At 40.1% G+C, this 27880-nt stretch overlaps 1 protein-coding gene across 1 annotated transcript; it reads right to left on the reverse strand.

The window, feature by feature from the left end:
* Positions 1–117: 117 nt before the first annotated feature.
* TRAM1 (translocation associated membrane protein 1) lies at positions 118–26101 on the reverse strand. Its single transcript, XM_030553258.1, has 11 exons — positions 25859–26101; positions 21686–21749; positions 20896–21017; positions 20579–20695; positions 19793–19851; positions 19291–19375; positions 9944–10014; positions 9744–9848; positions 8628–8771; positions 6086–6246; positions 118–2195 (listed from the first exon to the last, which is right to left on the reverse strand). Exons 1-11 carry the CDS (start codon positions 25979–25981, stop codon positions 2122–2124), a joined length of 1125 nt encoding a protein of 374 aa, XP_030409118.1. The 5' UTR covers positions 25982–26101; the 3' UTR covers positions 118–2121.
* Positions 26102–27880: the final 1779 nt, after the last annotated feature.

Genomic DNA, 27880 nt, shown 5'->3' on the forward strand with positions numbered 1-27880 from the left:
TCCTCGAAATTCCTCTGGGTGAAATTCTATTGCCTGTGATATGTAGGTCATCACACTAGATGGTTATGATCATCCCTTCTCGTCTCAAGATCTCTGGGGGAAAAAAAACGCTACCAGGAGGTTGACAGCTCTCTTTATTAGACTCCCTAGATAGCACCAACATGGCCAAAAGAGGGCAAACTCTCAGATGACAGTTTTGGAATCACACATGATTAGTGATTTTAAACATTCTTCCCCCCTCAAGTACAATCTTTGAACATGGCACCAAACTCAAAGAATGTCCTTGTGTTAAACATCAGACATAAAGCACGCTGGTTCATGGAATGGAGATTTACATGTATATTTATCACTTTTTGAACTCTGATCTTACAGTTTTACGATCAGATGTGATGGAATCTTTTTGCCCTAGACAGCTTTTGAACTTATTTTTTAAAAACCAAAACATGACATAGCTATTTTCGTAACAAGACAAATTTCAGGGCATACAACCCCATAACAGCTCTACTGTAACCAGGTCCATGTTTGCCTGCAATTCTAAGCAGGGGGGAGCTGTTGAAGCAACTGCATCAAGAATTAAGAGTCATGTTATACAAAATTTACAACAATTCATGTCAAAATAGCTATACATTATTTAAGAGTGGATAATTAAGTGCAGCCCAAATTTTGTATCAGTATACAAAACAAAAAATGTATAAGCAACTAAAGGGGGAAAAAAAGACAGTGAATGAAGTTCTTATTGTTATTTTGTTGGGCACAGTTTAATATACTCAATTTTTTGTTTCGCTGAGCTTAATAGATTTTTTATAAGGGCTCCTATTTATCAATAAGTGGTCTAACAAAAGCTACTGAACTAACAATTTCATTTAAGGTAAACTATTAAGTAGGTTTTTCTGAAATGAAATGAGCTGGGCTTATATCTATTACAGACTACAAAGATACGAATGCAAATATTAATTGCAGATTCAACTGAAAATTTAATTATTTGGACAAATCTTTGCAATATGAAAAAAAGGCAAAAATGCAAATTAAGTTACAATGGTCCTAATGGGAGCAAAGATCACCAACAGTTCAATTTTTAAAAACTTTGCAGCTTTTAAATATATTTTTTCATCAAAAAATATATATATGCAATACACTGAACTGTTTCCCAATAAGAGATGGAAATGAGGAAAAAAAAGGGGGGGAAGGAAAGTTTGCCAGAACTTGATTTGTCTAAATAAATTCCCTCCCCACAAAGCATTGAAATATATCCTAAATTAAAAATCTGACCCATTTAAAAAAAAAAAAGATGCAATCTAAAAATCAAGAGACAAAATGAGTTCTCAAAGCAGGCCTATGTCACACTAGTAATCTGCAATACGCCCATGTACAAGCACAGTTGTGAGTTATTTTATTAATTTAAAGAAGTGCTATGCAAATCCCTCTTCTCTGTGCAACACATTCCGTTTTCCATTTTTTAAGAGCTAAAGCTACATCAGAAAGATTTTGTTCCTTACAAGTATTTTATACAAGAGATTTCCAGCCAACTTAGACAATAAGACACTGCAATGTTCCCAATCAGTTAGATTTTGTTTTAATGACATGGGCATTTCTTGAAATGAACGCAGCTATTACCTACAAAATAACGCACATTAATTTTGATGGTCTTACAAAACCAGTACTGAGCTGCAAATCTGATTCAAAGTAATATACTGAATGTTCGAGAATATCTAAAAACAGATATTAATTTTTTTTACTTCAATTTTGCAATACTTCTTGAAGAACTTGAAAAATATGACGTTGTAACAAGATTATAAAAACTGGAAGGAATAATACATTGTATCACTGATCCTCAGTAAGTAGAATTCCGATTAATATTAATCACACTAAGTGTTCAAAAAAGTGTTCATGGTTATTTAAAAAGTGTTGTGGCCCCCTAAATGTTTGAAAACTGATAACCTTTCCACTCTTTATTTAAAGTCAAAATGTTTTTTTAAAAAAAGTCTCACAAAACAATAGCAATAATCAAAAAGCATGAATTGTATTTTTGTAATCAGTAAGATCTCTAGTGCTGAAGGGCTTTTCATAGTAAAAAGCAGATTCTTTGGGGACATTAGTTAGTTAACTTAATAAAATTCAGTTTTATGATGATTTTTCCTTCCTCCTACGAGGCGAGTCTGCTCCATTTGAGGTTACAGTTCCATTTAGTCCATTTTCTAGGAACAAGAAAAAAAATTGATGATTTCCCAACCAAAATAACATTTTATATTTGATTACTTTAAGTCGATTCTAAGTCAACATACAGCTTTTGTATATTTTATTCCAAAGTATTACTCTGCTAAATGCTGTCTTAAGAGACTTTCATGATGCAATAATTGCAATAGCTTAAAAACGTTCGGTGTAAAAAAAAAAAAAAAAAGTCTTTTACATAGTTCGCAGAAAAGATTTTAAAAGAGAGACTGATTTTGAGTTCTGGACAACTGAACTCCTAGTAACCAAGATATCCAACTTTACAGATGAAGAGTTCTAAAGAGATAATCCCAATACCAATTTTTTAGAAACTCAAACCTTTTGCTTTTCTGCAATGTGTGGAGAATACATAGTATAGTGCAGCAAAAAGCTTTACTGGCATTCATCTGGGATGACTTACATAAGTCACTCATGGATTCACCTTTCTTAAGTAATGTATCCATTCCAAATTTATGTTAACAAAATACTTCTACCACACCATCAAACACATGTAATAATACATACAGTATATTATGTGCAGTTTGTAAATATATATTTTTATTAGTGATCTTCTCACCTGCCTCTTTCTCTGTAGATTTTCCTTCCATGTGAAGTGCCAATGGAAAGTTGCTGGATTGTTAGTTTATTATAAAGCAAAAGTCATATACATGCATCTAAGTACATTTTTAAACCCGTTATAAATTAGCCAGAAGATTGTGGGTTTGTGGTTTTTCTTTTTTTTTTTAACCAGTACACAAAGGCAGATCTGTGACCTGAAAACTATGCCCCTGCCAAAATTCAAGTTATCAATCTCCCCTACTGGAATACTTAAGCTGTTCAAGAGATTGCAATGCTGAATTTTCTTTTCTTTGTTAAATCATGGCAAGGGTAGTCATTCCCATTCCCTTTGTTCTTGAAAATGCCTGAAATACTTGCTCAAACAGACGTTCTGAAAAATTTAGTTTGAGAAAATTCCATCCTGGAAGGCTACAGAGTTTGAGGAAGTTCTAGTAATCCAAAAATGAACTTTCAGAACAAAAGAACTTACGCAACCTAAAAAGTAGAAAATGTAGCTCCTAACCCCCCCGGCCCCCAAAAGATTCATCCAGCTCCCAAACCATCTCTTTAATATGCAGGGCCAGCTTTAGGATGTGCGGGGCCCGACTGGAAAGAGCTGCCACTGAAGTGCTGCCAAAGACAGCGGCAGCAATTGAGCTGCCGCCGAAGATAGCGGTAGCAATTTGGCGGCAGCTCCATCGGTTGCCACTGTTTATGACGGCCCCTCTTAGGTGCAGAGCTCAATTCCCAGGAATCGGGGGAATTGCCCTAAAGCCAGCCCTGGTAATATGCTTTTCTATAACAACAGGCTTTGGAAATTAAGCCTTTTTAACCTTTGACTGTCCAATGATAGGGCTTCCTTAGGCTATGGATTTCTTAAACCTGCTGTATCCTTGCAATTAAGTTAGGTACGTTCTGCGATGTAAACCATAGTAGACAACATCTGTCTGCAGATGCAGTCCAAGTGCCATGGGGGCTTAAAATTACTTTTCCCTTCCAAACTGCTTTCCACATCACCACTACTGTCTGGTACTTTCCTATACTAACTCTAGCACGGTGAATCCTAAAAAGACACTCATCATCGAAATGGTGCTTCACTGTTGCATCCTAGAATCCGCAGCAGAAGGAGCAGCAGCAACATCACAGAACTGGGAATTCATGTGGTCTTTGCCTTAAGGCAACCACCACCACCACCACCACCACCACGAAAACACCCAGGAGCAGACAAGTGTACAGTCCCAATAATCACATCCATAAATTTGACCCGTACAGCAGTCATCCACAACCAGCTCAAGCTTCTGCAGAGTTTGCATTCAACAAGCCCTATATTACTCCAATTTCAGATTAAACACTCAATTTTGCCTGAATCACAGGTTACTAGCTATATCATTCTGCCCTACTGGTCCCCTATTGGCTTGCTCCTGGCGTCAGCTGGAGTAAGTAAAACCAAGAAGGAAAAAAAAGGGACCTGGAGACACACTCTTGCACAGGGAGAAAAGAGCAAATCTCTGTAGCACCAGGACCTGCCACACGACTTTCTGCCCTTTTCCCAGTGGAGGGGTGACATACACCAATACACCTATCTAGCCCCAATCCCACACCATCACCAAAGTCTCAATCTCACAATGTGTACATTTTAATTCTACAGCTATTTCTGACATACCCAGATGATGTTGGCAGGTGTGGGGTTTGATGCACTCAAGCACATGTGCTTAATACATACCACTGCCAGACCTGAGCAGCTTTAAGTCTTCACAATGGAGATAAGGTTGTGTATAATATCAAAAGGAAGGAAAGACATTTTTGGGAGGGTTTTAAGCCACTTTTCCCTTTAATTTGTACTTCTTCTCCCATGGTTTTTCATACAGCATCAAGACAAACAAAAAATTAAACGGGAAAAGTAGTTGTAAACCCTCCAAAATTGGCTGTGGGCCTCCAGGGTAGGTATAACATCTAAAATTACTTTATTTTGTGAAATACCACAATTCAAGTTAAGTGTCTCTCTTTCCTGTTCTCATGATATATGTAATTACCAACTAATATCCACCTTGAAGTTTGTGTTGTAACTCACCTACATCACACAGAGTACTACAATGATTTAAATCAAGGTGATTTAAGTTATTAATTGTATTATTATTTAAATCACTTGATTTTTAAAAAAGTCATTAAAGTCAGGTTGAATCTTTGCAAAACTAATTAGATTACAATTTCAATAAACAGAAGTGTTTTGTTTGTTTGATTTTTGTAAAATATCAGTACTGGAAGAATATCTTACTTGAATTTTATAGAACGGCAAAAAAAATTACTGCATTAATATTACCAGTGAGAATTACTTAAACTTTCAAATACATTAGAACTGTGATTAAAACAAAAACAAAATCATACAGACTAAAATTTACAAAACCAAGAGCCTACAGTTAGGGTCCTAAGCAGCATGGAAGCACAAGTCCCGTTTACTTTAACCTGCAAACCCAGCTGAAAGAACTTGTTATTTGCTTAAACAAAAAGCTATAATTAGAGAACGAAGTCTCACATCACACCAGAACTCCAAATAGGGACAATTGTTCCCTTAGGCAAATTACCTACATACTGCTTGAGAACCAGAGGGGTGTAAATGTTAATACACCCTAGTGTGTCGCATGCTAACTGTCCTGCATGGACCCTGCTGGGAAGCACCAGAAGTTCCCTTGTGCCTGTTACATAGTACTACTTCAGGATTACATTAACAGGCACTACCGAACTTCTAGCGCACACCAGCAGGGTCCACGCAGGACAGTTAGTGCATGACAAGCTAGTGTGGATTAACGTTTACACCCCTCTGGTGCAAACTAAAAGCACCATGTACACAAAGCCCATAGTCAATTTTAAGAGACATTCATAAAGGATTACTCTCACGTAAATCAGGCCTAAGAGTGAGACAGGTAAATGTAGAGTGCAATTCAGAGGTGACCTGCAAAGTCTTAAAAACAGCCACAGATTTTTAGATATCCCTTTAACCTGGCAAACTGGAACACATTACCTTAATTTTTACAAGTCAGGTGGGTATTTGAGAGTCACCTTTGAAATACTCAGGTAATTTTATCTGGTTCATTATTTTACATTATCTGGGTTATAAATAGCCAGTGAGAACAATTTCAAAGTTATTCCTCCTTGATATCAACCACCAATATTAGTTTCCATTAGTATGAGTTTGAGTATCAAAACCAGAAACATCTCATTTCACATAGCAAACATTCAACAGCACTTTACCCAATTATGCTAAATAAGTTTTTCATATTGGTATAACTATCTTCAGAAAGAAAAACCTTGCAATACAAACCTCGCTCTTTTTTGGATGGTCTACCTTTAGTTGTTACAAATTTCTTCTTCAGTGACTGAGGCTGAGAAGAAGAATGTTCTCTCCACCTTCTAAGCTGGAAATTAATGAATTTCCACATCATAAAGGCTTGAGTTCCACAGATTGAGGACAGTACAATGATTCTATAAACAGATTTAAGACAGAGCAGAGTTAGTCATGTAAACAAGTATCAGATGAAGGCAATTCAACAAGCTTGTCAAGTTTACCAAAGTTAACCCTCAAGGTTTGTATTTGTCAAGAGAAGATGCCTGTTTGCTCACCAAAGTATATAAAATTTCCTCAGACACATGCAAGCAATCATTCTTTTCAATAGGCAACAAATTAGAAACTCTTCTCAGTAGGCAAAAAACTGATTTTTCTCATGAGTTTTTATGAGGCACAAGTCAGCCTTGTTCTGACTTTACTTCCTTATTTTTTATTATCATTAAGAGACAGATGTTAACACAGATATGGAAATAGGATTTAGCAAAAGAAGAACAAAATTAGAGTGAGAGACCCACAGAGGGTGGAGACTGGTCAAATGCGCAAATATGGAAGCAGTAGCAAATTCATGGCATTCTCTCTCCTTTCCCATGTTTGTCAGAAAAGCTCCTCCGATTACCAGCGGGCTATGGTTTACTCCCCATAAAACTGAAATTATTTGATAAGATGATCCCTGACCCTAACAGTATTTTCATACTTTACCTTTCAGGATTTTAATTTGTGGAAGAAGGAGAGGGTGCACAGGGTATGACAACAACATGGCTCCTAACTGTGCCATGTTACTGCAGATGAATGAAACACCTGGCAACCAGCAGTGGAGACTCTCTAGGTCCCTGAACAAGTGCCCTGTCCCTTTTATTGGTGCCTTCAGAACTTCAAGACTTCCCTGAAGAACCCACAGCTCATTTTCCTGGGTGAGGGAAGGGAAATGGTGGCTGCTTCTTTCTTGTGCCTGAGAGGGTGATCTGTAGATAACTCCATGTGTTACAGCTTGGTTTATTGGAGCTTACAAGATTTTTCTCAGTGGGATGCATCTAGAGGCCAATCTACAGATTTTAGGAGAAGTTGAGAGACTTAAAACTTCTGTATATCAGAAGGCCCCTTTAAGTCTAAAACTGTATTTCTCTGGCAAGCCAACCAACGCTACGATCTATAGTAGTACAAGAATTCTTCAGTTAATAATTTTGTTGTGGAGTTGGGCAAATGCCTTACCATTGCTACCAAAGCTCCTGATATGGGCTTCAAGTAAATTACTAAATGTCTTCAGTCTAATATGAATACAGAACATTTCATAATATGCAGTAAGTTGTATTTTATTCCTGGGGAAATTCTGCGCCACTGCACATGTGCAGAAACACATTCCCCCCGCCCCGCAGATTCTCTTTGCTTTCCACAGAAAAATGTTTTCTGTGGGGAAGGAAAGAGAAGCTGCACCAGTGCTCATTCACCCTTCCCAGCAGAATGGGCACATCTGTTCCGGCAGCCAGGGGACAGGTAAGTCACCGCAGATGGGTGGTGAGGAGAGGACAACGGAGATGGAGTTTCCCATCCCCTGCATGGAGCAGCTGGGTTTGAGTCAGATCACCCCCAGAAATCTCCCCTGGCTGCAGGAAACTCTACACTGGCGTCTAAGAGTGTGTGCACGTGTAGTAGCTGAAGCTCGGTGGGGTGGGGGTTCCAGGTGGAAGGGGGGGAGGCTCGGCAGGTGGGGTTGAGGAGGGAGGGGGTACACATGCATGGGGGTTGGGTGGTCAGAGTGAGCAGCTCCCAGTACACAGTGACCCCTTCCCCACTTCCTGGCCCCCCCATTCCTCACTCACAAGGGGGAGGAGTCACTCTGTACTGGGAACTGCTCCTTCTGACCGCCCAACCCCTATGCACCTGGACCCCCTCCACACACACACCCCACCAAGCCTCACCCCCGCACACACACCTGGAACGTCTCACTGAGGTCCCCTGCATTGGGAGCCCCTGAACCCTCCCCCATGCCAAGCCTTACTCCCTGCACCGAACTCCCCAAACACCAAGCCCCCCAAGCCTCACCTCCAACACTGGGCCCCCCACAGACCTGGGCCCCGCTCCACTGAGCCCCAACAATCTGCATCCTGACCCCCCAAGCCAACCCCATTGCCCCAGCACTCAGCCCCCTGTCGCTGAGCCCTAACCACTTTCACCTGGACCGCCCTGCAGAGTCCCATTCCTCCTGTGCCCAGAACTCCCGTGCATCCAGATACCCCCTGCCCCAGATTCTGCCACACACAGAACCCTGGTACTCTTGAGGAATTCTACACCAAAAAATTAGAAAAAAATTCTGCAAAGTTCTGTCAAAATAACACAGTAATACAACAACAACATAATGACACCATTTTCAATTATTTTGGTAATTTATTTCAAAATACTTGACAGCAAAATAATTGTCATTATATTGTGTTATTTTGACAAAAAATGCAGATTTTACAAATATTTTGGCGCAGAATTCCCTCAGGAGTAATATTTAAAAAGAGGTTTCAATTTACCGTACCTGATACCCAGAACGTTAAAATTTCCAGTAGTTAAACTGAGGTCCTGATTCTCTGCTCTTGCCAGGCCAAAGCCAACAGTGAGAACAGAGAGAATCAAAGTCAGAAGTCTTCCAAAAACAAAAAGACCAGCCCACAATGAAAACCTACAAAGAAAGTGCCACAAGTCAATAAATATGCATATTCATTATTTGGATAACATCAGAAAATCATTAATCTGACTGTTTATTTCCGTTATGTGGGACTCCATTTAGTTAGAGAAAACTATCAAGATTTCTTTAAAAATTAGGACTGATACTCAACGTGAGATGTTACTGCTAATCTCCTTTAAATTCTCAAATGTTTAAACATTTACTAAAATAAAAATTCTAATTATTCTTTGAATAAGGACGTTGCAGCAATAATTATTGAGGGGTTTTTTTTTAATTACAGAAAAGAAGTTGTGATTATGTATCTTAAATATGGTGATAGCCCTTAAGTTAGATTTTAAACAGCACAGTCATTTATGCACAGTTTTAAGGATCAGCATTAAGTGAACACACTAGATATTATTCAACTTCAGAATGTTATCTAAGAGGGGTATAAAGTTGCCAACTGGGAGCTACTAATTTTGATTACTAAAAGCTTAACAGGAAAAACTACCTCAACTCTTGGCCGTTAACCCTCATTTTCTACAGAGTTCAAGACATGTTGTAAAATCGATGACTGTGCTCTCCCCCCCGTATTAAGGGAAACAATGAACGTGATACTTATTAGCAGCTATGAATTTGAAGAATTTCATTTGGAATTATCTCAAGTTTACTGTGTCTGCTACACCAAATATCCCATTATAATTTTCTTGCATGTATCAATATAAAGCATATAATAAGGAACAGAATTCTGCTGTATCAACAATTGCTTGAGTAGGCAATAGGATAATATGAAATTATTTGTTTTATAGCATAGAATTAAAGAGTAGTACTCTATATTAGAAATATAGAAGTCACATCTGAAGTGCAAGCAAATTATAAGGGAACTCATTTTTTATTGTGGCTATTGTGCAGCAGAAATACAAACTTTGCAAGAAGCTCGTGAGCCACAAGGTAGTTTTCTTTCTTACAGTTATGATAAATACTTACCCTTTTTGATACTTTTCATCACTGAAGTAAAAGAGGCGGGAGATGTGGAAGAGAAATTCAACAAAGTAATGCAACACCAGAAGAACAAGTCCAAGACGGGTGAGGCTATCAAAACAAGAGCAAACCAAGTATTCAAACATTTTATGAAATATTTATGGTAGCAGATAAATCCAGTGAAATTTATCTTAAAACTGACTTACTTCAAAAGATAAGCTCCAGCAATATGAAAAAGATAAAGTCCAATGTAGACAAGCTGGCGAGGGATATCTTCCTATTAGACAGAAGAATGCATTAGCCTATGGGACACAATGTTTTCATGTTCACTGATCTTATAAATTTTATTTAGGCTGCTCAGACACCTTAATCCTTCCTTTCATAATATTAAAGTGTCTCCCATGACTAGATTTGTTTGAGTCTCTCAATTCCATACTAGTCTCATTCAGGAGTTAACAAATAGATTAGTTAGTGGTAATCTTAAGCATCCACCAGAATAAAGAAGAATAAATGGGGGGAGAGGGAGACCAATTGTCAGATGAAAATCAGAGGTGCTTTTCAAAGCAGGTCAAGTATTTTTCTTAAGGCAAATTTGAAAAATTATGCCTCTGTACTATATTTCACTTACATTTCAAAATATACAAATATTTCACACACCAAAATTACCTATTATGGCATCCAAGGTTAACCCAATTACAATTTAAAAGTTTATTTTCTGCTCAATTTTACTTTTTCTGTATATACTAAAAAAAGTTCTATTAATTAATGAACTCAAGAATTTTCACATAAAATGCAATGCTAAAAATGCATCTGTTTTGAAGTGCGAGATCCTCAAGATGCTTCCATTTCAGGATTCCATCCTCTTCGACTGATCTGTATGCTGGCAGCACAGTGAATTTTTTTTATTAGAAATGATTCCAGTATATGTGCTGGCACTTCAAGTTCGGCTTTTAACTGGTTCCATTTTGATGATACCACATGGAAGTTAAATAGAGAGACTGAACAGGCAGGAGGAAGCGATAAGAAAAAGACTAGGGCCAGAGAGAGTGAAAGTAGATAGAGCGATTTAAGAATAATTATAAACCATTTGCAAATATTAAAGAATCACCCATATGACCATACATTCCAGTGATACATAATAGTGTGGAGTGTAATACAAGCCATGTTCTTAAAGAGCTACACACAATGTACAGGACACTGACAACATTTCAGAAAACCTCCACATTTTTGGATGAGCTTCCTCCATAGATTGAGTGAAGTATTTCAGTTTTTGTTGCACACATTATATAGTAGTGGAAATTGTGAAAAATCCATCAAGAACTACATTAAACAGACCTGTATTCTCATGTCAAATCAAGTTAGCATGTGCAAATCTGTGTGCATACCATAACACGAGTGAGATATAAAAATCTAGCTAGAGCATGTGTGACGTTATCTGATTAAAATATGACCATATAGATCATTGTTGCAACAGATATATATATGCAGCAAATTTTGTACAAAGGTTGTCAAAGTGCGGTGTCTATGAAAAGGTTATGATTTGCTGGTTATGATTATGCTATCTGAAGGCATGTATCATTTTTATATTTGAAGTTCTAAGTATTGGCTCTATACCTGGATTTCAAATGTTGGCTCCTGGGGTACCGCCCACAAGGCAGTTAGGCAGCACATCTTGGAGGGGCTATTCAAATTAAGGGGCTCATCAGGAAACACTTGGTTGACAATAGGCCATGGGAGATGCCTATCTACACTAAATGGACTGTCATGTAAATGTGGTGTCTGGAGTGTAGGTAATGGCTTCCTGCAACGACTGAATGAAATTAGGCATGAACATGTGACTTGCCCATGTGACTCCAAACTCCATATTATTATTGTAATTTTCCACAGTAAGAACAATGGGATGCTCTCCACATGGCAAACACTATAAAGGGCCCTGGAAACACCTTTTTGTCTTCAATCTTGCTTCCTGCCTCTGGAGGAACTTTGCTACAAATTGAAGCTCTGAACACAGGGCTGAAAGACCCATCTAAGCTGTGGATGTATTCCTGAGATTTGACTTAAGCCAGCAGTTTATTCCATCACTGCTACAAGCCTGAACCAAGAACTTTGCAATTATTGTATGTATTTGATTCTTTTAACCATTTTTAACTCTCACCTTTCTTTCTATGAATAAACCTTTAGATTTTAGATACTAAAGGATTGGCATCAGTGTGATTTTTGGGTAAGATCTAAATTATATATTGGGTGTGTGGCTGGTCCTTTGGGATCAGAAGAACGTATTTGATGAGACTAGTTATAAAGAACCACTCATCTGTGAATCTGGTGTTTTTGGTGGTGACATAAGAACTAGAATGCCCAAGGAAACTGCTTTTATGACTTCTTGTTAGCCAGTGTGGTGAAAAAGTTTACTTTTGTTGTTGGTTTGGTATATCCTATTGGGGATTAGCAATCAGTCTTGGAGGTGTATCTTCCCTATTTCTCAGCAGTTTGTCCTAAATTTGGCATCCTCAGTTGTGACCCACTGAAGCATGGTTCTAGCATGACCTTCCCCACATGGTCTGATGGAAAAGAATAAGAAAATTATCTTTATTATAAACAGGCATTTTTAAGACTTGTGCTCTTAATACATGGCAAGCAAAAACTGTGCAAGCTAGAATTCTAGATCTGTTCACTGTCCAGCGAGGAAATACCACGCCTCCTTATTAGGTGTCCCCATACCCCTCTTTAAATGACAGCTGCTGTCTGAAGTGAAAGGTGAAAAGTTACATGCATAGAGAAGACATACACTTCAGGCTCTGCAAGGGGTGAGGATCTATAACTTCTGAAAATAAGAATCAAGGCTAAGTTTTGTTTTCTTCATATGTAAGGAGACTCCACAGCCAACTCACTCATTAAAAGCTGCATCAGAAGGAAACGTATCACACTGGGTACAGGTTGGCTAAATGTGAAGTAACACCAATAGCACAATACAGCAGATTTTCTTTTAAAAAAGCAAATTAGCAAGATAGGAGGTAATTTGTTTTGTGACGTACCATCACCAATATGGATGAATATCCATCTAATAGAGAATGGCCAATACAGACACAAGTTAACAGCTCAGTTCCTTCTTCTCCTCCCTGGGTGACAACAGCTTTCTTCAGCTGAGACCTTCCAGAACTGGAAAAAAATTACAGCTAGCGTACACTGCTCTGCTTAGTCATTTGTTTGAGCTTGATGGCCCACTGGGATGCCTGGAGTGGGTGTTCATATGGGTGTTGCCACAAAAAAAAACAAAAACAAAAAAACCACTCAGTTGAAATTCCAGTAAGAGAAAGAGTAACTCTGGATAAGCCAAAATGGGCTAGATAAAAGTGATGGATGAGGGGAAGGATCAGCCCTGAGCCCACTAGGGTGAATGGAGATCCCTCCCATAAGACCGCTCAAGAAGGCATGGGCCCAGTATCAGGTGGCGGCCCAGTACAGCTCCATCCAGTAAATGCAGTAGAATGGCTACTGTTCTGGTAACTTGTGAAAACTGTCTCCTCAAAGATCTACTGGACAACCACTTCAGGCTCAAGCCATACCTTCTAGAGATGCCACTAGCTGGATTACAGGCATCAGCTGAGGGATCTTTCCTCAAAGTTTTTTTGGGTTGGAAATGCCTGCAAGGGAGGAGTGTTGGATGCAGACTCTGAGACCTATCTCCCAGCCTATGAGGATCTTTGAACAGTAAGAAGAGAGACCTGGACGCATGGAAGGATTATGTTCAAGAAAGGTAAACTGGGCAGAAATCCAGGAAATGCCAGCAGACTGAGCCTGGCCACAGAGTTTGGACAGAAAATAGCTTTGAAAGGCAAGCACAAGTTCAAATGAGTCTGAACAAACAACATTTAGAAGTAGAATTTAGGCTCCAAGGTAGAAAACCAGAAGATTTACTAGAGAGTCTAACATAGGTGCTGTAACTAGGGGTGCTGCAGCACCTCATGGATTGAAGTGGCTGCCATTTACAGTTTGGTTCAGAGTCTCAGCACCCTCACTATAAAAATTGCTCCAGCATCATTGGAGTCTAAGGCAGCCTCTACCTTATGAAACCTAGTTACAAGATGATGGGACCCCAATGGAAAATCCTGCTACTGAGTGGAGCAGAGACCTCTTTTTCAAACCTATCTTGAGAAAACCTTAGGATAAAATTAATAGGGGATTTCCTGGCAAAGATCACCTGAGATCAAACACACCGTGTAGTAAGCAGAGGAAGTATTCTTATTTTGCAAACAAAATGGATGACAAGGATCCAGATTTCTAGCTTTGAGAGCAAGGAGCGTTCACAAGTCAGGCCCGAAAACTAAGTGGCATGGGGTTGAGGTGGAAGAAGGAAGAGCTCCTGATGATGTAGTTTCTTTCATTCCAGCAGATGGAAGCTGAGACATCATGCATGACACAGGTCACAAGAATACACCTCCTTTGGCTTCAGACTCTATTGAGGAATACAACTCTGGCACATACCTATTTCCTAGGCTGTCATATCAGGCAGAGCCTGGACAGTCAACAGGTGAACCACACCTTCCTATTATTCCACCCCAATTAATCACAGCAAGGATCCATAATAGACAAAAGATGTCCTAGTTGCTCTCTCAGGTTCTCTGGCTCAAAGTGGCTGCCTTTTGCAACTGCAAACTCTGCTGTTATTACCAGGGCCAGGCATTTTAATTTGCAAGACAATCCGAAATTTAGACATTTAAAATAGTGTGCAACAACTTCCTCCCCCCCAACAATACACACAGATTTGTTCATTTTTCTTTTTAAGTCAACCTTTGTTGGAAACACAAACTAACCTGATGAATTTCTGGGTTTAAAAAAACAAATGTCATCAGCCTGAATCAGCAAACACTGAACACACTGTGCCATATAACCATAGAGGACATGGCACATAAGAGTTTCCTGAACAATATAAGAAACCTTGATGTAAATACTTTCCAGGTTTGTCAGAAAGATGAAGTGTTTATCCTGTCGAAAGAATGAGACACTGAAAAGGACAATTCTCTTGTAAATGGATTCAGAACATCAGAACTGATCCCCCATATACTTTGTTACCCACGTGAAATGCATGGAACCAGAAGATAAGTCACTTTGACTGCAAGGAAGCTCATATACACAAAATTGCTCATGAAAACGTAATCTGAAGAAATGCAAGTTTACCACCTTAAAACTGCTTAGTCACTAAAATGAAACAGTTACTATTCACTAGAATGAAATACTCTGTAATTTACAAGCTAGAAACAGCCTTAATCTAGTCAAGACTTATTAATGCCCACTGAAGGAAAGACCTGAGGGCAATTGCAAATTCTCTTAAGAAATCATCTTAGAAGTTCATGTAGAAAGCTAGATCACTTTGTTTTTTGATAGATCTGTGGCTGAGCAAGTACACCTCTATCCCAATAGAACACGACCCGATATAACATGAATTTAGATATAGCGCGGTAAAGCAGTGGGGAGCCCTGGGCCCTTTAAAGCGGCACCTGAGCCCCGCTGCTTTACTGCATTATATCTGAATTCGTGTAGAGCCCCGGGCCCTTTAAATCCCTGCCCAAGCCCCACTGCGGCGGTGATTTAAAGGGATCGGGCTCTGGCCTCTGCAGGGAGCCCCAGACCCTTTAAATCCCCACCCAAGCCCTGCTGCCAAAGCTCCAGCAGTAATTTAAAGGGACCAGGGCTTCCTGCAGTGGCTGGAGCACCGGGCCCTTTAAATCACCGCCGAGGAAGCCGGTCCAGTCTGGCACGGTGTACTGGACTAAACCTGAAATAACGTGGTCTCACCTATAAGGTTGTGAGATTTTTTGGCTCCCGAGAACTGCGTTATATTGGGGTAGAGGTGTATCTGTGTGCATCAGATTTGTATCCTTTGCTTACACAAGAAACGGAGTCTGGGACAGCTAATGAAATCATGCAGGGAATAGACACAGCTTTAGAAATGGTGGGGATCAAGACAGTAGAGCTCAAATCAAATCTAGGTGATCTGAATTTAGACAGCATAGCAGTAAATATATAATGTTCAAATGGTGTACAGGCCAAGACACTCAATGATATTGTGGACTGCACTAACCACACCCCTGAGCTTGTTATTTAGCTCTCAAAGATCACCCCATCCCTCAAAAGCTTAATTAAAAAATAAAATTCAAATTTTGCTATTTAAGTTCCAACTTCAAGCATCTGATCTCAGAAGTATCTGCTGCATATACTGGGTTGCTAGTCAGGCCAGAAAACTGAAAAAAGTGATCATGATAACTTGGCTATCAACTACTTCAAACACACTGCAAAAACTCAGGCACAAAGTTTGATTAACTCTGAGGGAAATCAAAGCAAACAAGTTTGTGAGCTCAAACTGCCATGATAGGCGCAATCACCACTGTGACTAAAGTTCTTTACTTTTTAAGTTGAGGGTATCTTGCTGCTCGAGGAATCTCAAAAACCAGAATTCTCAGCAATGAAAGACTATCCCAACCAATATTTATGTTCAGTAGAACTACTAATTTAAATATTATCCAATATGACTAAGGGTAGTAGAATCAGGCCTTAAACCAGCTTCATTTAAGAACTTGTCTACATGAACATTTAGTTTGTAACAAGCTGGGTTGTCAATCTACCTCATGCTAGTCTGCCATGGACTGTCTGCCCACATGGACCCAACTCTGATTTAAAAGAGAACTAAGTCAAAATACACATCAGTAGGGTCCACGCAGTCAGTCTGCAGCAGAACAGAGTGGGGTAGATCCAGACTCCAGCTTGCCGCAAACTATATGTTTATATAGACAAGCCCCAATTGTATTAGTAAGTATACATGCAGTGCTCTAAATTTACAAATTACTGTAACATAATTTTGAAAAGTGTATTAACGTAAATTTAGAAAAGTACTCATTGAGGTCTATTTATGTGCCAAGTGAAAACTTAAGGGTTTAGACATATCTGCAAGTTGACACATAAATACATCTGAGTGACTGCTCTCCTAAATTTACCAAGAAAGTTCACAATCTCCTGCATACTTTTGGACCCTGGAATACTCTGGTATTACTTGTTAACTACAGTGGCTGTGACCTGGAAAATCTTTTTTAGTACGTTGAGTTGAAGACACAAGTTTTCTACTTTAAAAACTTTTGTTTTGGTAAGAGATGGACACACACAATAGATGAAGCAGTCATAACCTCTAACTCCCCTTACCAATAATCAGCCTATCACTTATCTCAAGAACAAAATTAGCTATTTCCAGAGACTGAGAAAGGAAGGAAGGAAGTTGCAGTGTTCAAATCGGATGAAAGGGGGGATGGAGAAGCATATATAATCAGCATATTGGAGGCACTGCAAACCTAAAGCCCTTGTGATCTACCCTGGCACTCTTTCACACACTGAGCTAGATGAGACCTGGCAGGCATCACCTTCCAAACCTCATTAAAAAAAAAAAGAATGGAGGCACCCAGTAACACAATCCAACCAGCTCTACCAAGTCCTGAACACAGAAAAGCAAAGGGTTTTGATTATTTGACTTTATTAGCTATAACAAATAAAATAAGAATAATGGGCTTTTCCCATTTTCAAAAGGAGGTGAGGATTCCGATATTAACAGGACTAAATAATGTACCTATTGAAATCAATGGTAGATTTAAGATTTCAAAGAGATTACATGTGATTGGGAAGGTTAAGAAACTTTGACAACACTATGCCTTGTCTACTCTTCTCCATAAAAGTGACTCCTGAAATTAGTTAATTTTTTGGAAAACCACACACATTTGGGGCAGTCAAATTACATTACAGAACTCACACCTATTCCCACCCGAAGATCACCTATAATGGGATCTATACAATACTTGATTTTACACAATCTAATTCAGGACAGTCTCCGTTTGCTAATTAAATGTACGTGCTGTTTCCTAAAATTCCTTGAGCTGGTCAGGTGGGTAATCTTTACACTACCTCCCCAAAGATATCTATTTAAGATTCCCTGGAGTTGCTAAATAAGACAATTGCTACCAACCCTGAAATAAGCATCAGATATGATTTTTTCTTCATTTTAGTGAAAAAACTTACTCACTCAGACTACTAATTAAATAAAAAGTTTGAAACTGAAACTTACATTCAGTATGCACAGGGAAAGAATTCTGACATTTGTTTTTACTATGTTAGAAGATCACAGTCAATTTTGTCCACATAGAACGTATTAGTGTTTAGAGACAATACTTGATTACACAAACATCATTGAAGCCAAGAATTAGCAGGATTCAAAAAAAAAATTAGAAGAAAAATGGAGCATCCATACTCACTGAAGCAAAAAAAACTGAAGGGATTATAAACTAATTCTTCAAAGTATAAACCAATCTGACAGATATTATGCAGACTTCACTTACAGTTTGGTGTGTAGAAACTTCCTCTGAAGCATTTGGTAACTGACCATTCTCAGAGACAGGATACTGGATCAGTTGGACCACCGGTAAATCTAATCTACTAAACCTTATGTTCTTAAACATGCTTAATCACTTCTAATTACCAAGAACCAGGGCTGGATCCTGCCTCTGTAAAGTCAATGGCAAAAGCCCCTCTGACTTCCATGACGCAAAATTAGACCATAAATGGCAAGATTCAGTTTTTAATAACAATTAAACAGGAAGCTACTGCTTTGATTTTGTCATATTGGACTGATTGTTTCATCCTTTGAGTGTTGAAAGTTATGAGATAATGTTTTTATAACAAACTGATTTTAAAGTATTATTTAAAATACTGGTTAAAATTGAGAATTTACCTTAAAAATGAATTTTTGATTTGGAGTTCTTTAAAGTGTGTAATAGAACGTCAATCTTATTTGCACCAAATAGGGCTTGCATGGAAGTAGTATACTGACAGGTCCCACTGAGAAAGACAACAGCTCCATTCACAATGGAGATACTGAAACAATTATAGGTATTTCAAAGTAACTACTCAGAAAAATGCTTTAACACATTCTTCAATAAATACGCAGCTATCTAATCAACTCTTTGATACTGAAAATCGAAAGCATGTTCAAATGATGGTCTACAAACAGAAGTGAACTATTGGTTGATACGGAAGCATACACCTCTACCCTGCTATAACTCGGTCGTGGGGAGCCAAAAATCCCTACTGCGCTATAGCTGAAACCCCAGCAGGGTTCCGGTGAGCCCCAGGTCCTTTAAATTGCTGGTGAGCCCCGCTGCTGCAGCCCCAGGGTAGTGGAGGCAGGGCTCCGGCGGTGATTTAAAGAGCTCCGGTTACTGCGGAGAGCCCGGATCCTTTAAATCACCGGTGAGCCCTGCTGCCACAGCCCTGGGATAGGGGCGGCAGGGCTCCAGTGGGATTTAAAGTGCCTGCGGCTCCACGCAGCAGCCGGAGCCCAGAGCTCTTTAAATCACTGCCCGAGCCCTGCTGCTACCGCGCTATACGTGAACCCGTGTTATATCAGGTCGTGTTATAGGTGTATAAATTATATAATTATACTGAAACCTTCATTTCTGGCACAGTTGTGAGAGCACAGCAGTATTTTCACCGTTAAAATTAAAAAATGTTTTCAGCTTACTTTTTTGGTTTTCTGGAAGTACAATTCTGGAAAAGCATGAAACCAGTATGCCAACTGTGAGATGTAGAAAAACTTCATTTGAAACCTGCACGGTACAGCAATAAAATAAAAAACATCACTTCTGTAACTGCAGTCCGAACTCAAAAATTTCACCAAGTTTTCTGCACACTTGGTTAACCATGGATTTGACAATAAAATGAATACAGCATCTTCTCAACACTATTTACAGAAATAAAGTTTTTGGAAAATAACAATGATCCAAAAAAGATATTACAAGAGTAGCTAAATGCTTATTAGCAACTTCATTCTCTGCAATATTGCCCTTAAGAAATACTATTTCTGGTAGTTACTTTAGAGTTGTGGGGCATCAGGTTCTAAGCAGAGATTTTAACCACCTCCATGACTGCACCCCTTAGTTAGTCTAAACAAAATACCTACTCTGGGTCATAAATCTTGAAGGATAATCACTACTTTCTAACACTGAAGAAGGAATAAACCTTACGGAATCAGCGTGTGTGGGTAGTCCTTCCACAGAGACGTTGGATCCGATACATAGTTCTCCTGAAAATACATAAAACTGTTGGTTACCTTTTAATCACAGAACAGACAGACAATAAACACAGAAGCCAGTGATGAAAGTCTGTCACATTTCTCATTTACAGCACACATGCTACGGAAGCAGTATAAGTGAAACTGGAAAATGCACTCTTATTCCAGAATAAGAGTGTTCATACATAGAGTTAGTTCCAGTATAATGATATAATTATGCCAGTAAGTTTCGTCATGTCAGCAAGTCCTGAGTATTACTGGAGACAAGAAAAGACTTCTGTTTCTGGAAACTGGAATGTAGTAGGGATTTTTTTTATTTTTTTTAAGAGAATCTCAAAGCTCTTCACAAAAAGTAATTATGCCTGAGAGTTTGACCAGTATTTAAAATAAATTTTAGAGGTAAGAAACCAGAAGCATAGTCACTTGTTTACAGTCATACAGCATCGAAGGGTTGGAACAAAGGTAAGGAGTCCTGACTCACTACCATGCTCAAAAATTGATTTGTTGTTTGAAAGGCAGAGCCCCCAAAATTAGGGTGGGGGAAGGAACTCTACCATTACAAGTACTAACTGGCATTCAACTGTGACAGAGATCTAAATACAATAGGCAAAAGACTTCTCTGATCTAATATTAACATACATGGCTGAAAACAACAATAAGTAATTTTCATAGCACAAAAGTTCGATGAGCAAGGGTGTGATATGTGACGATATAAATGAAAGATAAAAGACATACTCACGGAGACAAGAATATTCATGCCCCAGACACAGGAGAAAAGGTAGAATGCACTAAGTTGTCCAGATTCATTGAACTTGCTGTGTTTTGTTTTGGAAAAGTGCATTCTCCTGTTAATTTTCTAAAACAAAAGTTATTTATGTTATTGATAAACATACTGAACCATTTGTTTTAAGAGGAGGGTGTTTAAATGTTTCTTATGTATAGTTTCATAAAATATCTAAAACTGAAGTCAATGTAGCCACACATTCTAATTAAATCTTACAATAGTAATTTATATCATACTTATCTTAATGGAAGAAATGCATACTTGGTACTTACATCAAGCACATACTCCTGAATAATGGCATGCATGATTATTGCTACCAGCATGTAGAAAAAAACTGTAGCCAAGTCCTTGATACCATAATGATAAAGGGAGATTGTTTCTGTAGATTGTTCTTCTAAAGGACAAAAACAAAGTTTTACTTTTAGAAAGCTCATTATGAAAATCCTGTTCACTCCAATTACCAATAAGCTTGTCTATTTCTCAAAGCAGTATTGTTAAGACAACAAATCAATTAAAAAGATATTCCTATTTTGTGCTGGATACAAATTGAAACCAAATTAATGATTCATGATTGCATAACTCACTAGAGACCTCGTTTATAATAATCAACTCCCTCCCATTAAACTAAATTTGCGTCTGTAGAGATGTACAATGGAAAACATAACTACCATATTTAAACTCCAAAACTCAACTCTTACAGTTCCTTCTTGACTACTTTAAATTATTTGTCCCCCTCTGACTAGCACAGAGCATTACATAGAGGCCCAGAATCCTAATAAAAAAGATATTAAGAGGATTCATGTGCATCTTCACATCAGGCAATATTTTTAATATGATGAACACAATGGGACAGCCTTAAAAATGTTATCACAAAACTAATCTCAAATGACATAGTTTAAGATTAAGAGTGGATTAGCAAGAATTACTTTGGTCAGCATCCAGACTTGCGCAGGGTCAATCTTACAACGAACACTCAATTTGGGAGAGTACAGCATACCAACAATTTACAAAAATGCTGTCTACTCCATGGTACTAGTTTTTAAATTCTCAAAAGATACCTACCTGTAGCAGGAATGGTAACATTGTACTGAAGTGTAACAAAAATGACAGCGGCTTTTGCTGTAATCTGAAAGAAGAAGACAAAGTGAGTGCTATAAGATCTAAATTAAAACAAACCAAAGTTTACTAATAAAAAAACCACATATCCAGCATGGCTTGAACTAGATAAGCAGTGGAGGCGGGTGCTTGGCAATGATAAAAGAAAGGAACCTCATCTCAAAAGTCATTTGATCTGACTTTCAACAGGCAGAACTGCTTGTCCAGGGAAGCAAATTCCCACAATGCAGGGATTGAGCATTGACAGACTACTTTAACAATCCTCTCCAAAAAGTCGCCTCCAAACTGCCTATTTACCAGTTAATCCAGGGGTTCTCAAACTGGGGGTCGGGACCCCACAGGGGATCGCGAGCTGTCATCTCAAACCCCGCTTTGCCTCCAGCATTTATAATGGTGTTAAATATATAAAGAAGTGTTTTTAATTTATAAGGGGGTGTCGCACTCAGGCTTGCTATGTGAAAGGGGTCATCAGTACAAAGCTCTGAGAGCCACTGAATTAATTCCCTTCCACCACATTAAACTAATAACACAAGCTGCAATTCTCTTTCCACTATGCTTCACTCTAATATACCAAAGTATGGTAATGCCAAGTCACCTATTTTAGACACTACCTTTTACCTTATTTTTAGTCAGTCACCAGTTATAGCCGTGTTTCAAACTCAATTTTAACATCCCAGCTTAAAAAAAAAAATAAAAAAAAAATCACAAACAGGAGGGTAGGGGCGAGCGGGCGGGCAGGCAGACAAAATATAGAGCTGATGCTGACAAATCCTTAAAAAAACCCCAACCAATGAATTGCATACCAGGCTCAAAAGATTTAGGCCTTGACTACACTGCCACTTTACAACGCTGCAACTTTCTCACTCAAGGGCATGAAAAAACATCCCAGAGCGCTGCAAGTTTCAGCACTGTAAAGTGGCAATGTAGACAGTGCTCTCAGTGCTGGTAGGCAGTGCTCCCCTCGTGGGGGTTGGTTTTTGTTTTTTTTTAAACAGTGCTAGTGCTGTGACTACACAGCCACGTGAAGTTACTAGTGAAGACATACCCTTAGAAACCTTTGAACACTAGACAACACAGAAATGCAAGCACACAAAGAGTAAAACAAGGTGAACAGAATGCAGCTAGAGTAGTGATGCCATTGATTATTCTAGACAATATGAAAAAAACTATTAAAAAGTTAGAACAAATGCAGAATAAAATTGCTACCTTTCTTTAGAAAAAACTATTTATTTATTTATTTAAAAAAGAGCAGCACCACGTTATCTTTTCTACTTCTATTTGCAAACAAGTGTAAAATAGTAATGATCAGAAAAGCTTCCATGAAGTCCACCTAATACACCCAAAACAGTTGTTGTTTTTAAAAAAAACAAATAAAAATCAAGTTCAGAATATCTGGAACTGAAAGGTTAAAGGGATCCAACTACTTCTCTAGTGCCATACCATCCATCACTCATTATCACTCCTATACAGTTTACATCATCTATGCAACATTTACCTCTAATCTTTGGAAAAGTATTTACAGAGGTCAAAATATCTAAAGACCATAAAAATCACATTTCCTGTACAAGAGAACAACTTCCAGTGGTCACCTAGTTATTCTTTATTTTGCCCTTTGCTTCCAGCGCTCTACAATGTTTTTACAGTTAGCTTTCATGTCACAAAATACATATTGACATTTAAGTACAATCCATGGTGCACCATTTTTGTTGATACTGAATTAACACAAAGAATAAAAGCAGCAAAGAGTCCTGTGGCACCTTATAGACTAACAGACGTATTGGAGCATGAGCTTCCGTGAGTGAATACATAGTGGGTGTTCACCCACGAAAGCTCATGCTCCAATACGTCTGTTAGTCTATAAGGTGCCACAGGACTCTGCAGCTTTTACAGATCCAGACTAACACGGCTAACCCTCTGATACAAAGAATAAAGATTGGCAAAGCCTTAAAACTTTCATAGTAAAAGCAACTACTAAAGAAGGTCTTTGTCGCTACAGAATAGCATATAGTGGAAAGACTGAACATAAAATTTAAAACTTACACTCCAGTATACAAAAATATTTTCAGCATTAGCAAAATCAGTTACTAAAATAAATAAGACATTATCACTTTGTTTTTTTAAAAACAGTGAATCACAGGTGTACATAAAAAGGAAAAAATTCAAATCCATCTTTCTTCCTTTCCACACAAAAACAGTGTATAGACTGTTTTCACAACTAAAAACATCTGGGAAGACAGACATGTCTGGCTTTCAGAGGCAAGCCTTAGCGTAGTATAGGACATATATATATTTCTTTTAAACCTCTACTCTCCAAACTATGTTGATAATCTGTGGCCTTCAGATGCTGAATATTACTTACAGTTGGAAAAAACTGATATAAAAAACTAGTGATATATATAAAATGCTTATAAATCTTCAGGCTGTTCACCAAATGAATAAGGGATTGACTATGCTCTTAAGAATCATGGTAACACGAACAGACTACTAGCACATCACACTGAGACTGTCTTATCTTGGCTCATAAGAGGTGAGTGCTATTCTGAAGGTAGCACATATATTACCAGTCTTTGTGCATGTTCTCAATAAGCAACTGAAGAGATGCAAGAGAGACATTTTGCAAAATAGGAGATCCAGTAGACAAATTTGCCATTTCTTTTTCACTTCAATGACTTTTAAAAGAAAATGTAGAAGACTAAATTTTAATTTTCAACTTGATCAGATAGTTTAGTCAGTAAGTGTACGCTGACTTTTAACCATTGTCTCAAAAGCAGCTAGAAAATAACTAGATTTCAGTTAGCTCAAACATATTTTTTGTTGTCCCAGGCAGCAGCATATCATATTCTGGATGGTTGTCCTAAGAACTCAGTGATGAGCTTGAATGCAGACAGACGCATCTTAAAGCTTAGCTGATACTTAGGTGTTGGATGACCTTGCCATGCAAAATCAATTTGGAATTAGTGAAGGTTTAGTATAAATCTTCCCAATAATTAGTATCCAAACAAGACACTAAACCACTGAACTTTAAGGGCAGGAAAACTGAACGCATCTGCCCACCAACAACTCTCTTCCCCTTCGGCTGCTGCCTGGAGATGCAACGCACACCTCCGCATGTCAGTACTGTCTGTGCGGCTCGCTGCTGTTGTTTCTCACACGTGTCTGCGGTGGGGGTGTGAATCACGTGGCTGCTCATGACCCTCAGTGCCAGTGCCTGGCAATCGCGGTCAGCCGGGGGAGAGGCAGTCTGGGACACGTCACCTTTTCTTCCCTTTCCTGGGGGCTAGTTGGGGACAGCTGCCACTCCAAGGGCAGGCGGCAAAGAGTCCTGAGACACCTTAGAGACTAACAAACTATTGGAGCATGAGCTTTCCTGGGTGAATACCTACTTGGGCGGATGCATGTGAAACGCGCTCCCCAGCAAGGCCTTACATCCCTCCCCCCCTCCATCCCCGCTGCTTACACACGGCAGCCTCGCTGGGCCCCAGCCGCCGCTCCGCCTCCCTCAACACTACGAGCCAGACGCTCAGTCCCCCGCCCCCCGGCAGCCGCTCCGCGCCGACTGCCACGTAACCTGGCCGAGGGCAGCAGGAACCGCAGGGCGCTGCTGTTGCTGCCGCACAAAGGGGAAGCGGCGCTTCCCCCACCCCGGCTGCAGCGCCGGCGGGGCCGCCCCATAACTCAGCCCGGACCGACACAAGAGGGCTGGGGAGGCGGTGGCGGGCGGTGTCCCAGGGAACGGAGTGTGGCCCAGCTCTAACAGCCCCCTCCTGCAATCTGCTCCCTGTGCAATGTGTCGGCCGCCAGGGGCACCTCCCCCAGCAGCCCGCGGGGTTAGGAGCCCTCAGGTATTGGGGGGCGGGGGGGCGAGGTGTGCTCGGCATCACCCCCACCCCAGCGCACAGCGGGAGGAGGAGCCTGAGCAGCCCAAACCCCGCCCGGCTGGGCCAGATCAGCGTATCAGCTACACACACATCCACCCTGCACGGCAGCGCCCCCTGCACCCCCCAGCTCCGGGCTCACCCCCACCTCGGCAAGGCCCCTCTCCCCCGGTCCGGGCACTAGGGGTGGGCACCCCCGGGGCCGTGCGCAGCCCGCTCAGCCTGCCCGGGGCGTGCGGCTCACCTCGAACATGAGCCCCAGCAGGAAGACCATGGCCACGCAGGAGACGATGTCCGCGTGGTTCTGCACGATGAACTCGTGGCTCAGCACGGGCGGGTTCTTGCTGCTCTTCTTGCGGATCGCCATGGCGGTGGGCAAGGAGCTGAGAGCCGCCGCGGCCAGGAAGGGGAGGCTGCCCGCCCAGCTCCTCCAGCGCTCGCCGCGCCAGGGAACTGGCTCGTCCTAACTCCGCGCCCAGAGAGGGAACCCTTGGCCGGCTGCTGGGAAGCCGCAGCGCCACCTGCTGGCGGGCGGTGGCGATGTCCGTGCTTACTGTCTCCCGTCCGGGGGGCGGGGCGCTCGGTAAGGGTAAGGGCAGCCGTTGGCTCCCCGTTGTTGCACGGGCCGCTGACGTTCAAACTGACCAATCACAGCGCCCCGCCTCGGGGCCGGGCTAGTGTTAAAAACTGTCACGGTAGGGGCAGATTTTGCTACCGGTAGGCTTACTGGCGCGTGCAGTGCCGGTCACAGTTTGCTACCCGCCCTTTCTCATTGGTCCGGGGTAGCAAAGTTCTGACCGGCCATCAAGCACCATCACAACTAGATGACAAGGGTGAGAGGTAGCAAACCATGGTGACAGTTGTTGCCCTTTACAATTTGCTACCATTTTGAAATCTCCTTTGTAAATGACACAACCAGAGGTATTTTAAAAAATGTAAAACCTTTGATTGTAAGGAGGTATATAAACAGGAATAGCTTACTTTACATTTCAGTGTTTTTTCAAAAAACAAGCATCTAAACGTATTTCTAGATAGAGAGTTAACACTTTTTTCTTTACTGAAATGTACATTAAAATAGTGGGCAGCACATGAAGCACTGCTGGGGGAGGTTAACCCCCTGCCCCACCCATTCCAACCTCCACCATGGCTGCCAGCCCCTGCCCCAGGCTAGCGTCCTCAGCCCAGAACTAGGGTTGCCAGGCATACGGTTTTCGACTGGAAGGCCTGGTTGAAAAGGGACGCTGGTGCAGTGGTTTCCCCAGGAATTGAAATTAGGGGGGGTGTTTGAATTTACAGGGGGGATGTCAGGTCCAATGAGATACATAAAAGAGATATGAATAAAGTAAATATTTTGTTAGGATTATGCAAATTTAACATAAGGAAAATGCAAGTTACACCAAAACACACAACAGATCTAGATTTCTAAAAAAAAATAATTAAAAAATTTTATTTAATTTAAATTGACTTTTGAAAAGTAAGCCACCATGGGATAAGAGGGCAGTCCTCTCATGGATCAGTAACTGGTTAAAAGATGGGAAACAAAGGGTAGGAATAAATTATCAGTTTTCAGAATGGAGAGAGATAAATAGTGGTATCCTTGAGGGGTCAGTTCAGGGACCAGTACTGTTCAACATATTCATCTGGAAAAATGGGTAAACAGTGAGGTGGCAAATTTTGCAGATGATACAAAACTATTCCAGATAGTTAAGTCCCAGGCAGACTGCGAAGAGCTACAAAAGGATCTCACAAAACTGAGTGACTGGGCAACAAAATGGCAAATTAAATTCAATGTTGATAAATGCAAAGTAATGCACATGGGAAAGCAATCTCAACTATACATACAGAATGATGGCATCTGAGTTAGCTGTTAACACTCATGAAAGAGATCTTGGAGTCATTGTGGATAGTTCTCTGAACCATCCACTCAATGTGCAGCAGCAGTCACAAAAGCAAACAATGTTGGGAATCATTAAGAAAGGGATAGATAATAAGACAGAAAATATCACATTGCCTCTATATAAATCCATGGTACGCCCACACCTTGAATACTGTGTGCAGATCTGGTCACCCATCCTAAAAATATATATATTGGAATTGGAAAAGGTACAGAGACGGGCAACTAAAATGATCAGGGGTATGAAACAGGAGGAGAGATTAAAATGACTGGGAATTTTCAGCTTAGAAAAGAGATGACTAATGGGGATATGACAGGTCTACAAAATCTTGACTGGTGCGAAGAAAGTGAATAAGGAAATTTTATTTAATC

Source organism: Gopherus evgoodei, chromosome 2 (assembly GCF_007399415.2).
Source record: "Gopherus evgoodei ecotype Sinaloan lineage chromosome 2, rGopEvg1_v1.p, whole genome shotgun sequence".
NCBI lineage: Eukaryota > Metazoa > Chordata > Testudines > Testudinidae > Gopherus > Gopherus evgoodei.

Coding starts and splice junctions, on each gene's coding strand:
- TRAM1 (XM_030553258.1), bottom strand. CDS start 25,981: ATGGCGATCCGCAAGAAGAGCAGCAAGAACCCGCCCGTGCTGAGCCAC. Junction 21,750..25,858: donor TGCTGGGGCTCATGTTCGAG/GTGAGCCGCACG, acceptor TTCTTCTTTCAG/ATTACAGCAAAAGCCGCTGT. Junction 10,015..19,290: donor ACTTCCAGAAAACCAAAAAA/GTAAGCTGAAAA, acceptor TCTGTCTAATAG/GAAGATATCCCTCGCCAGCT.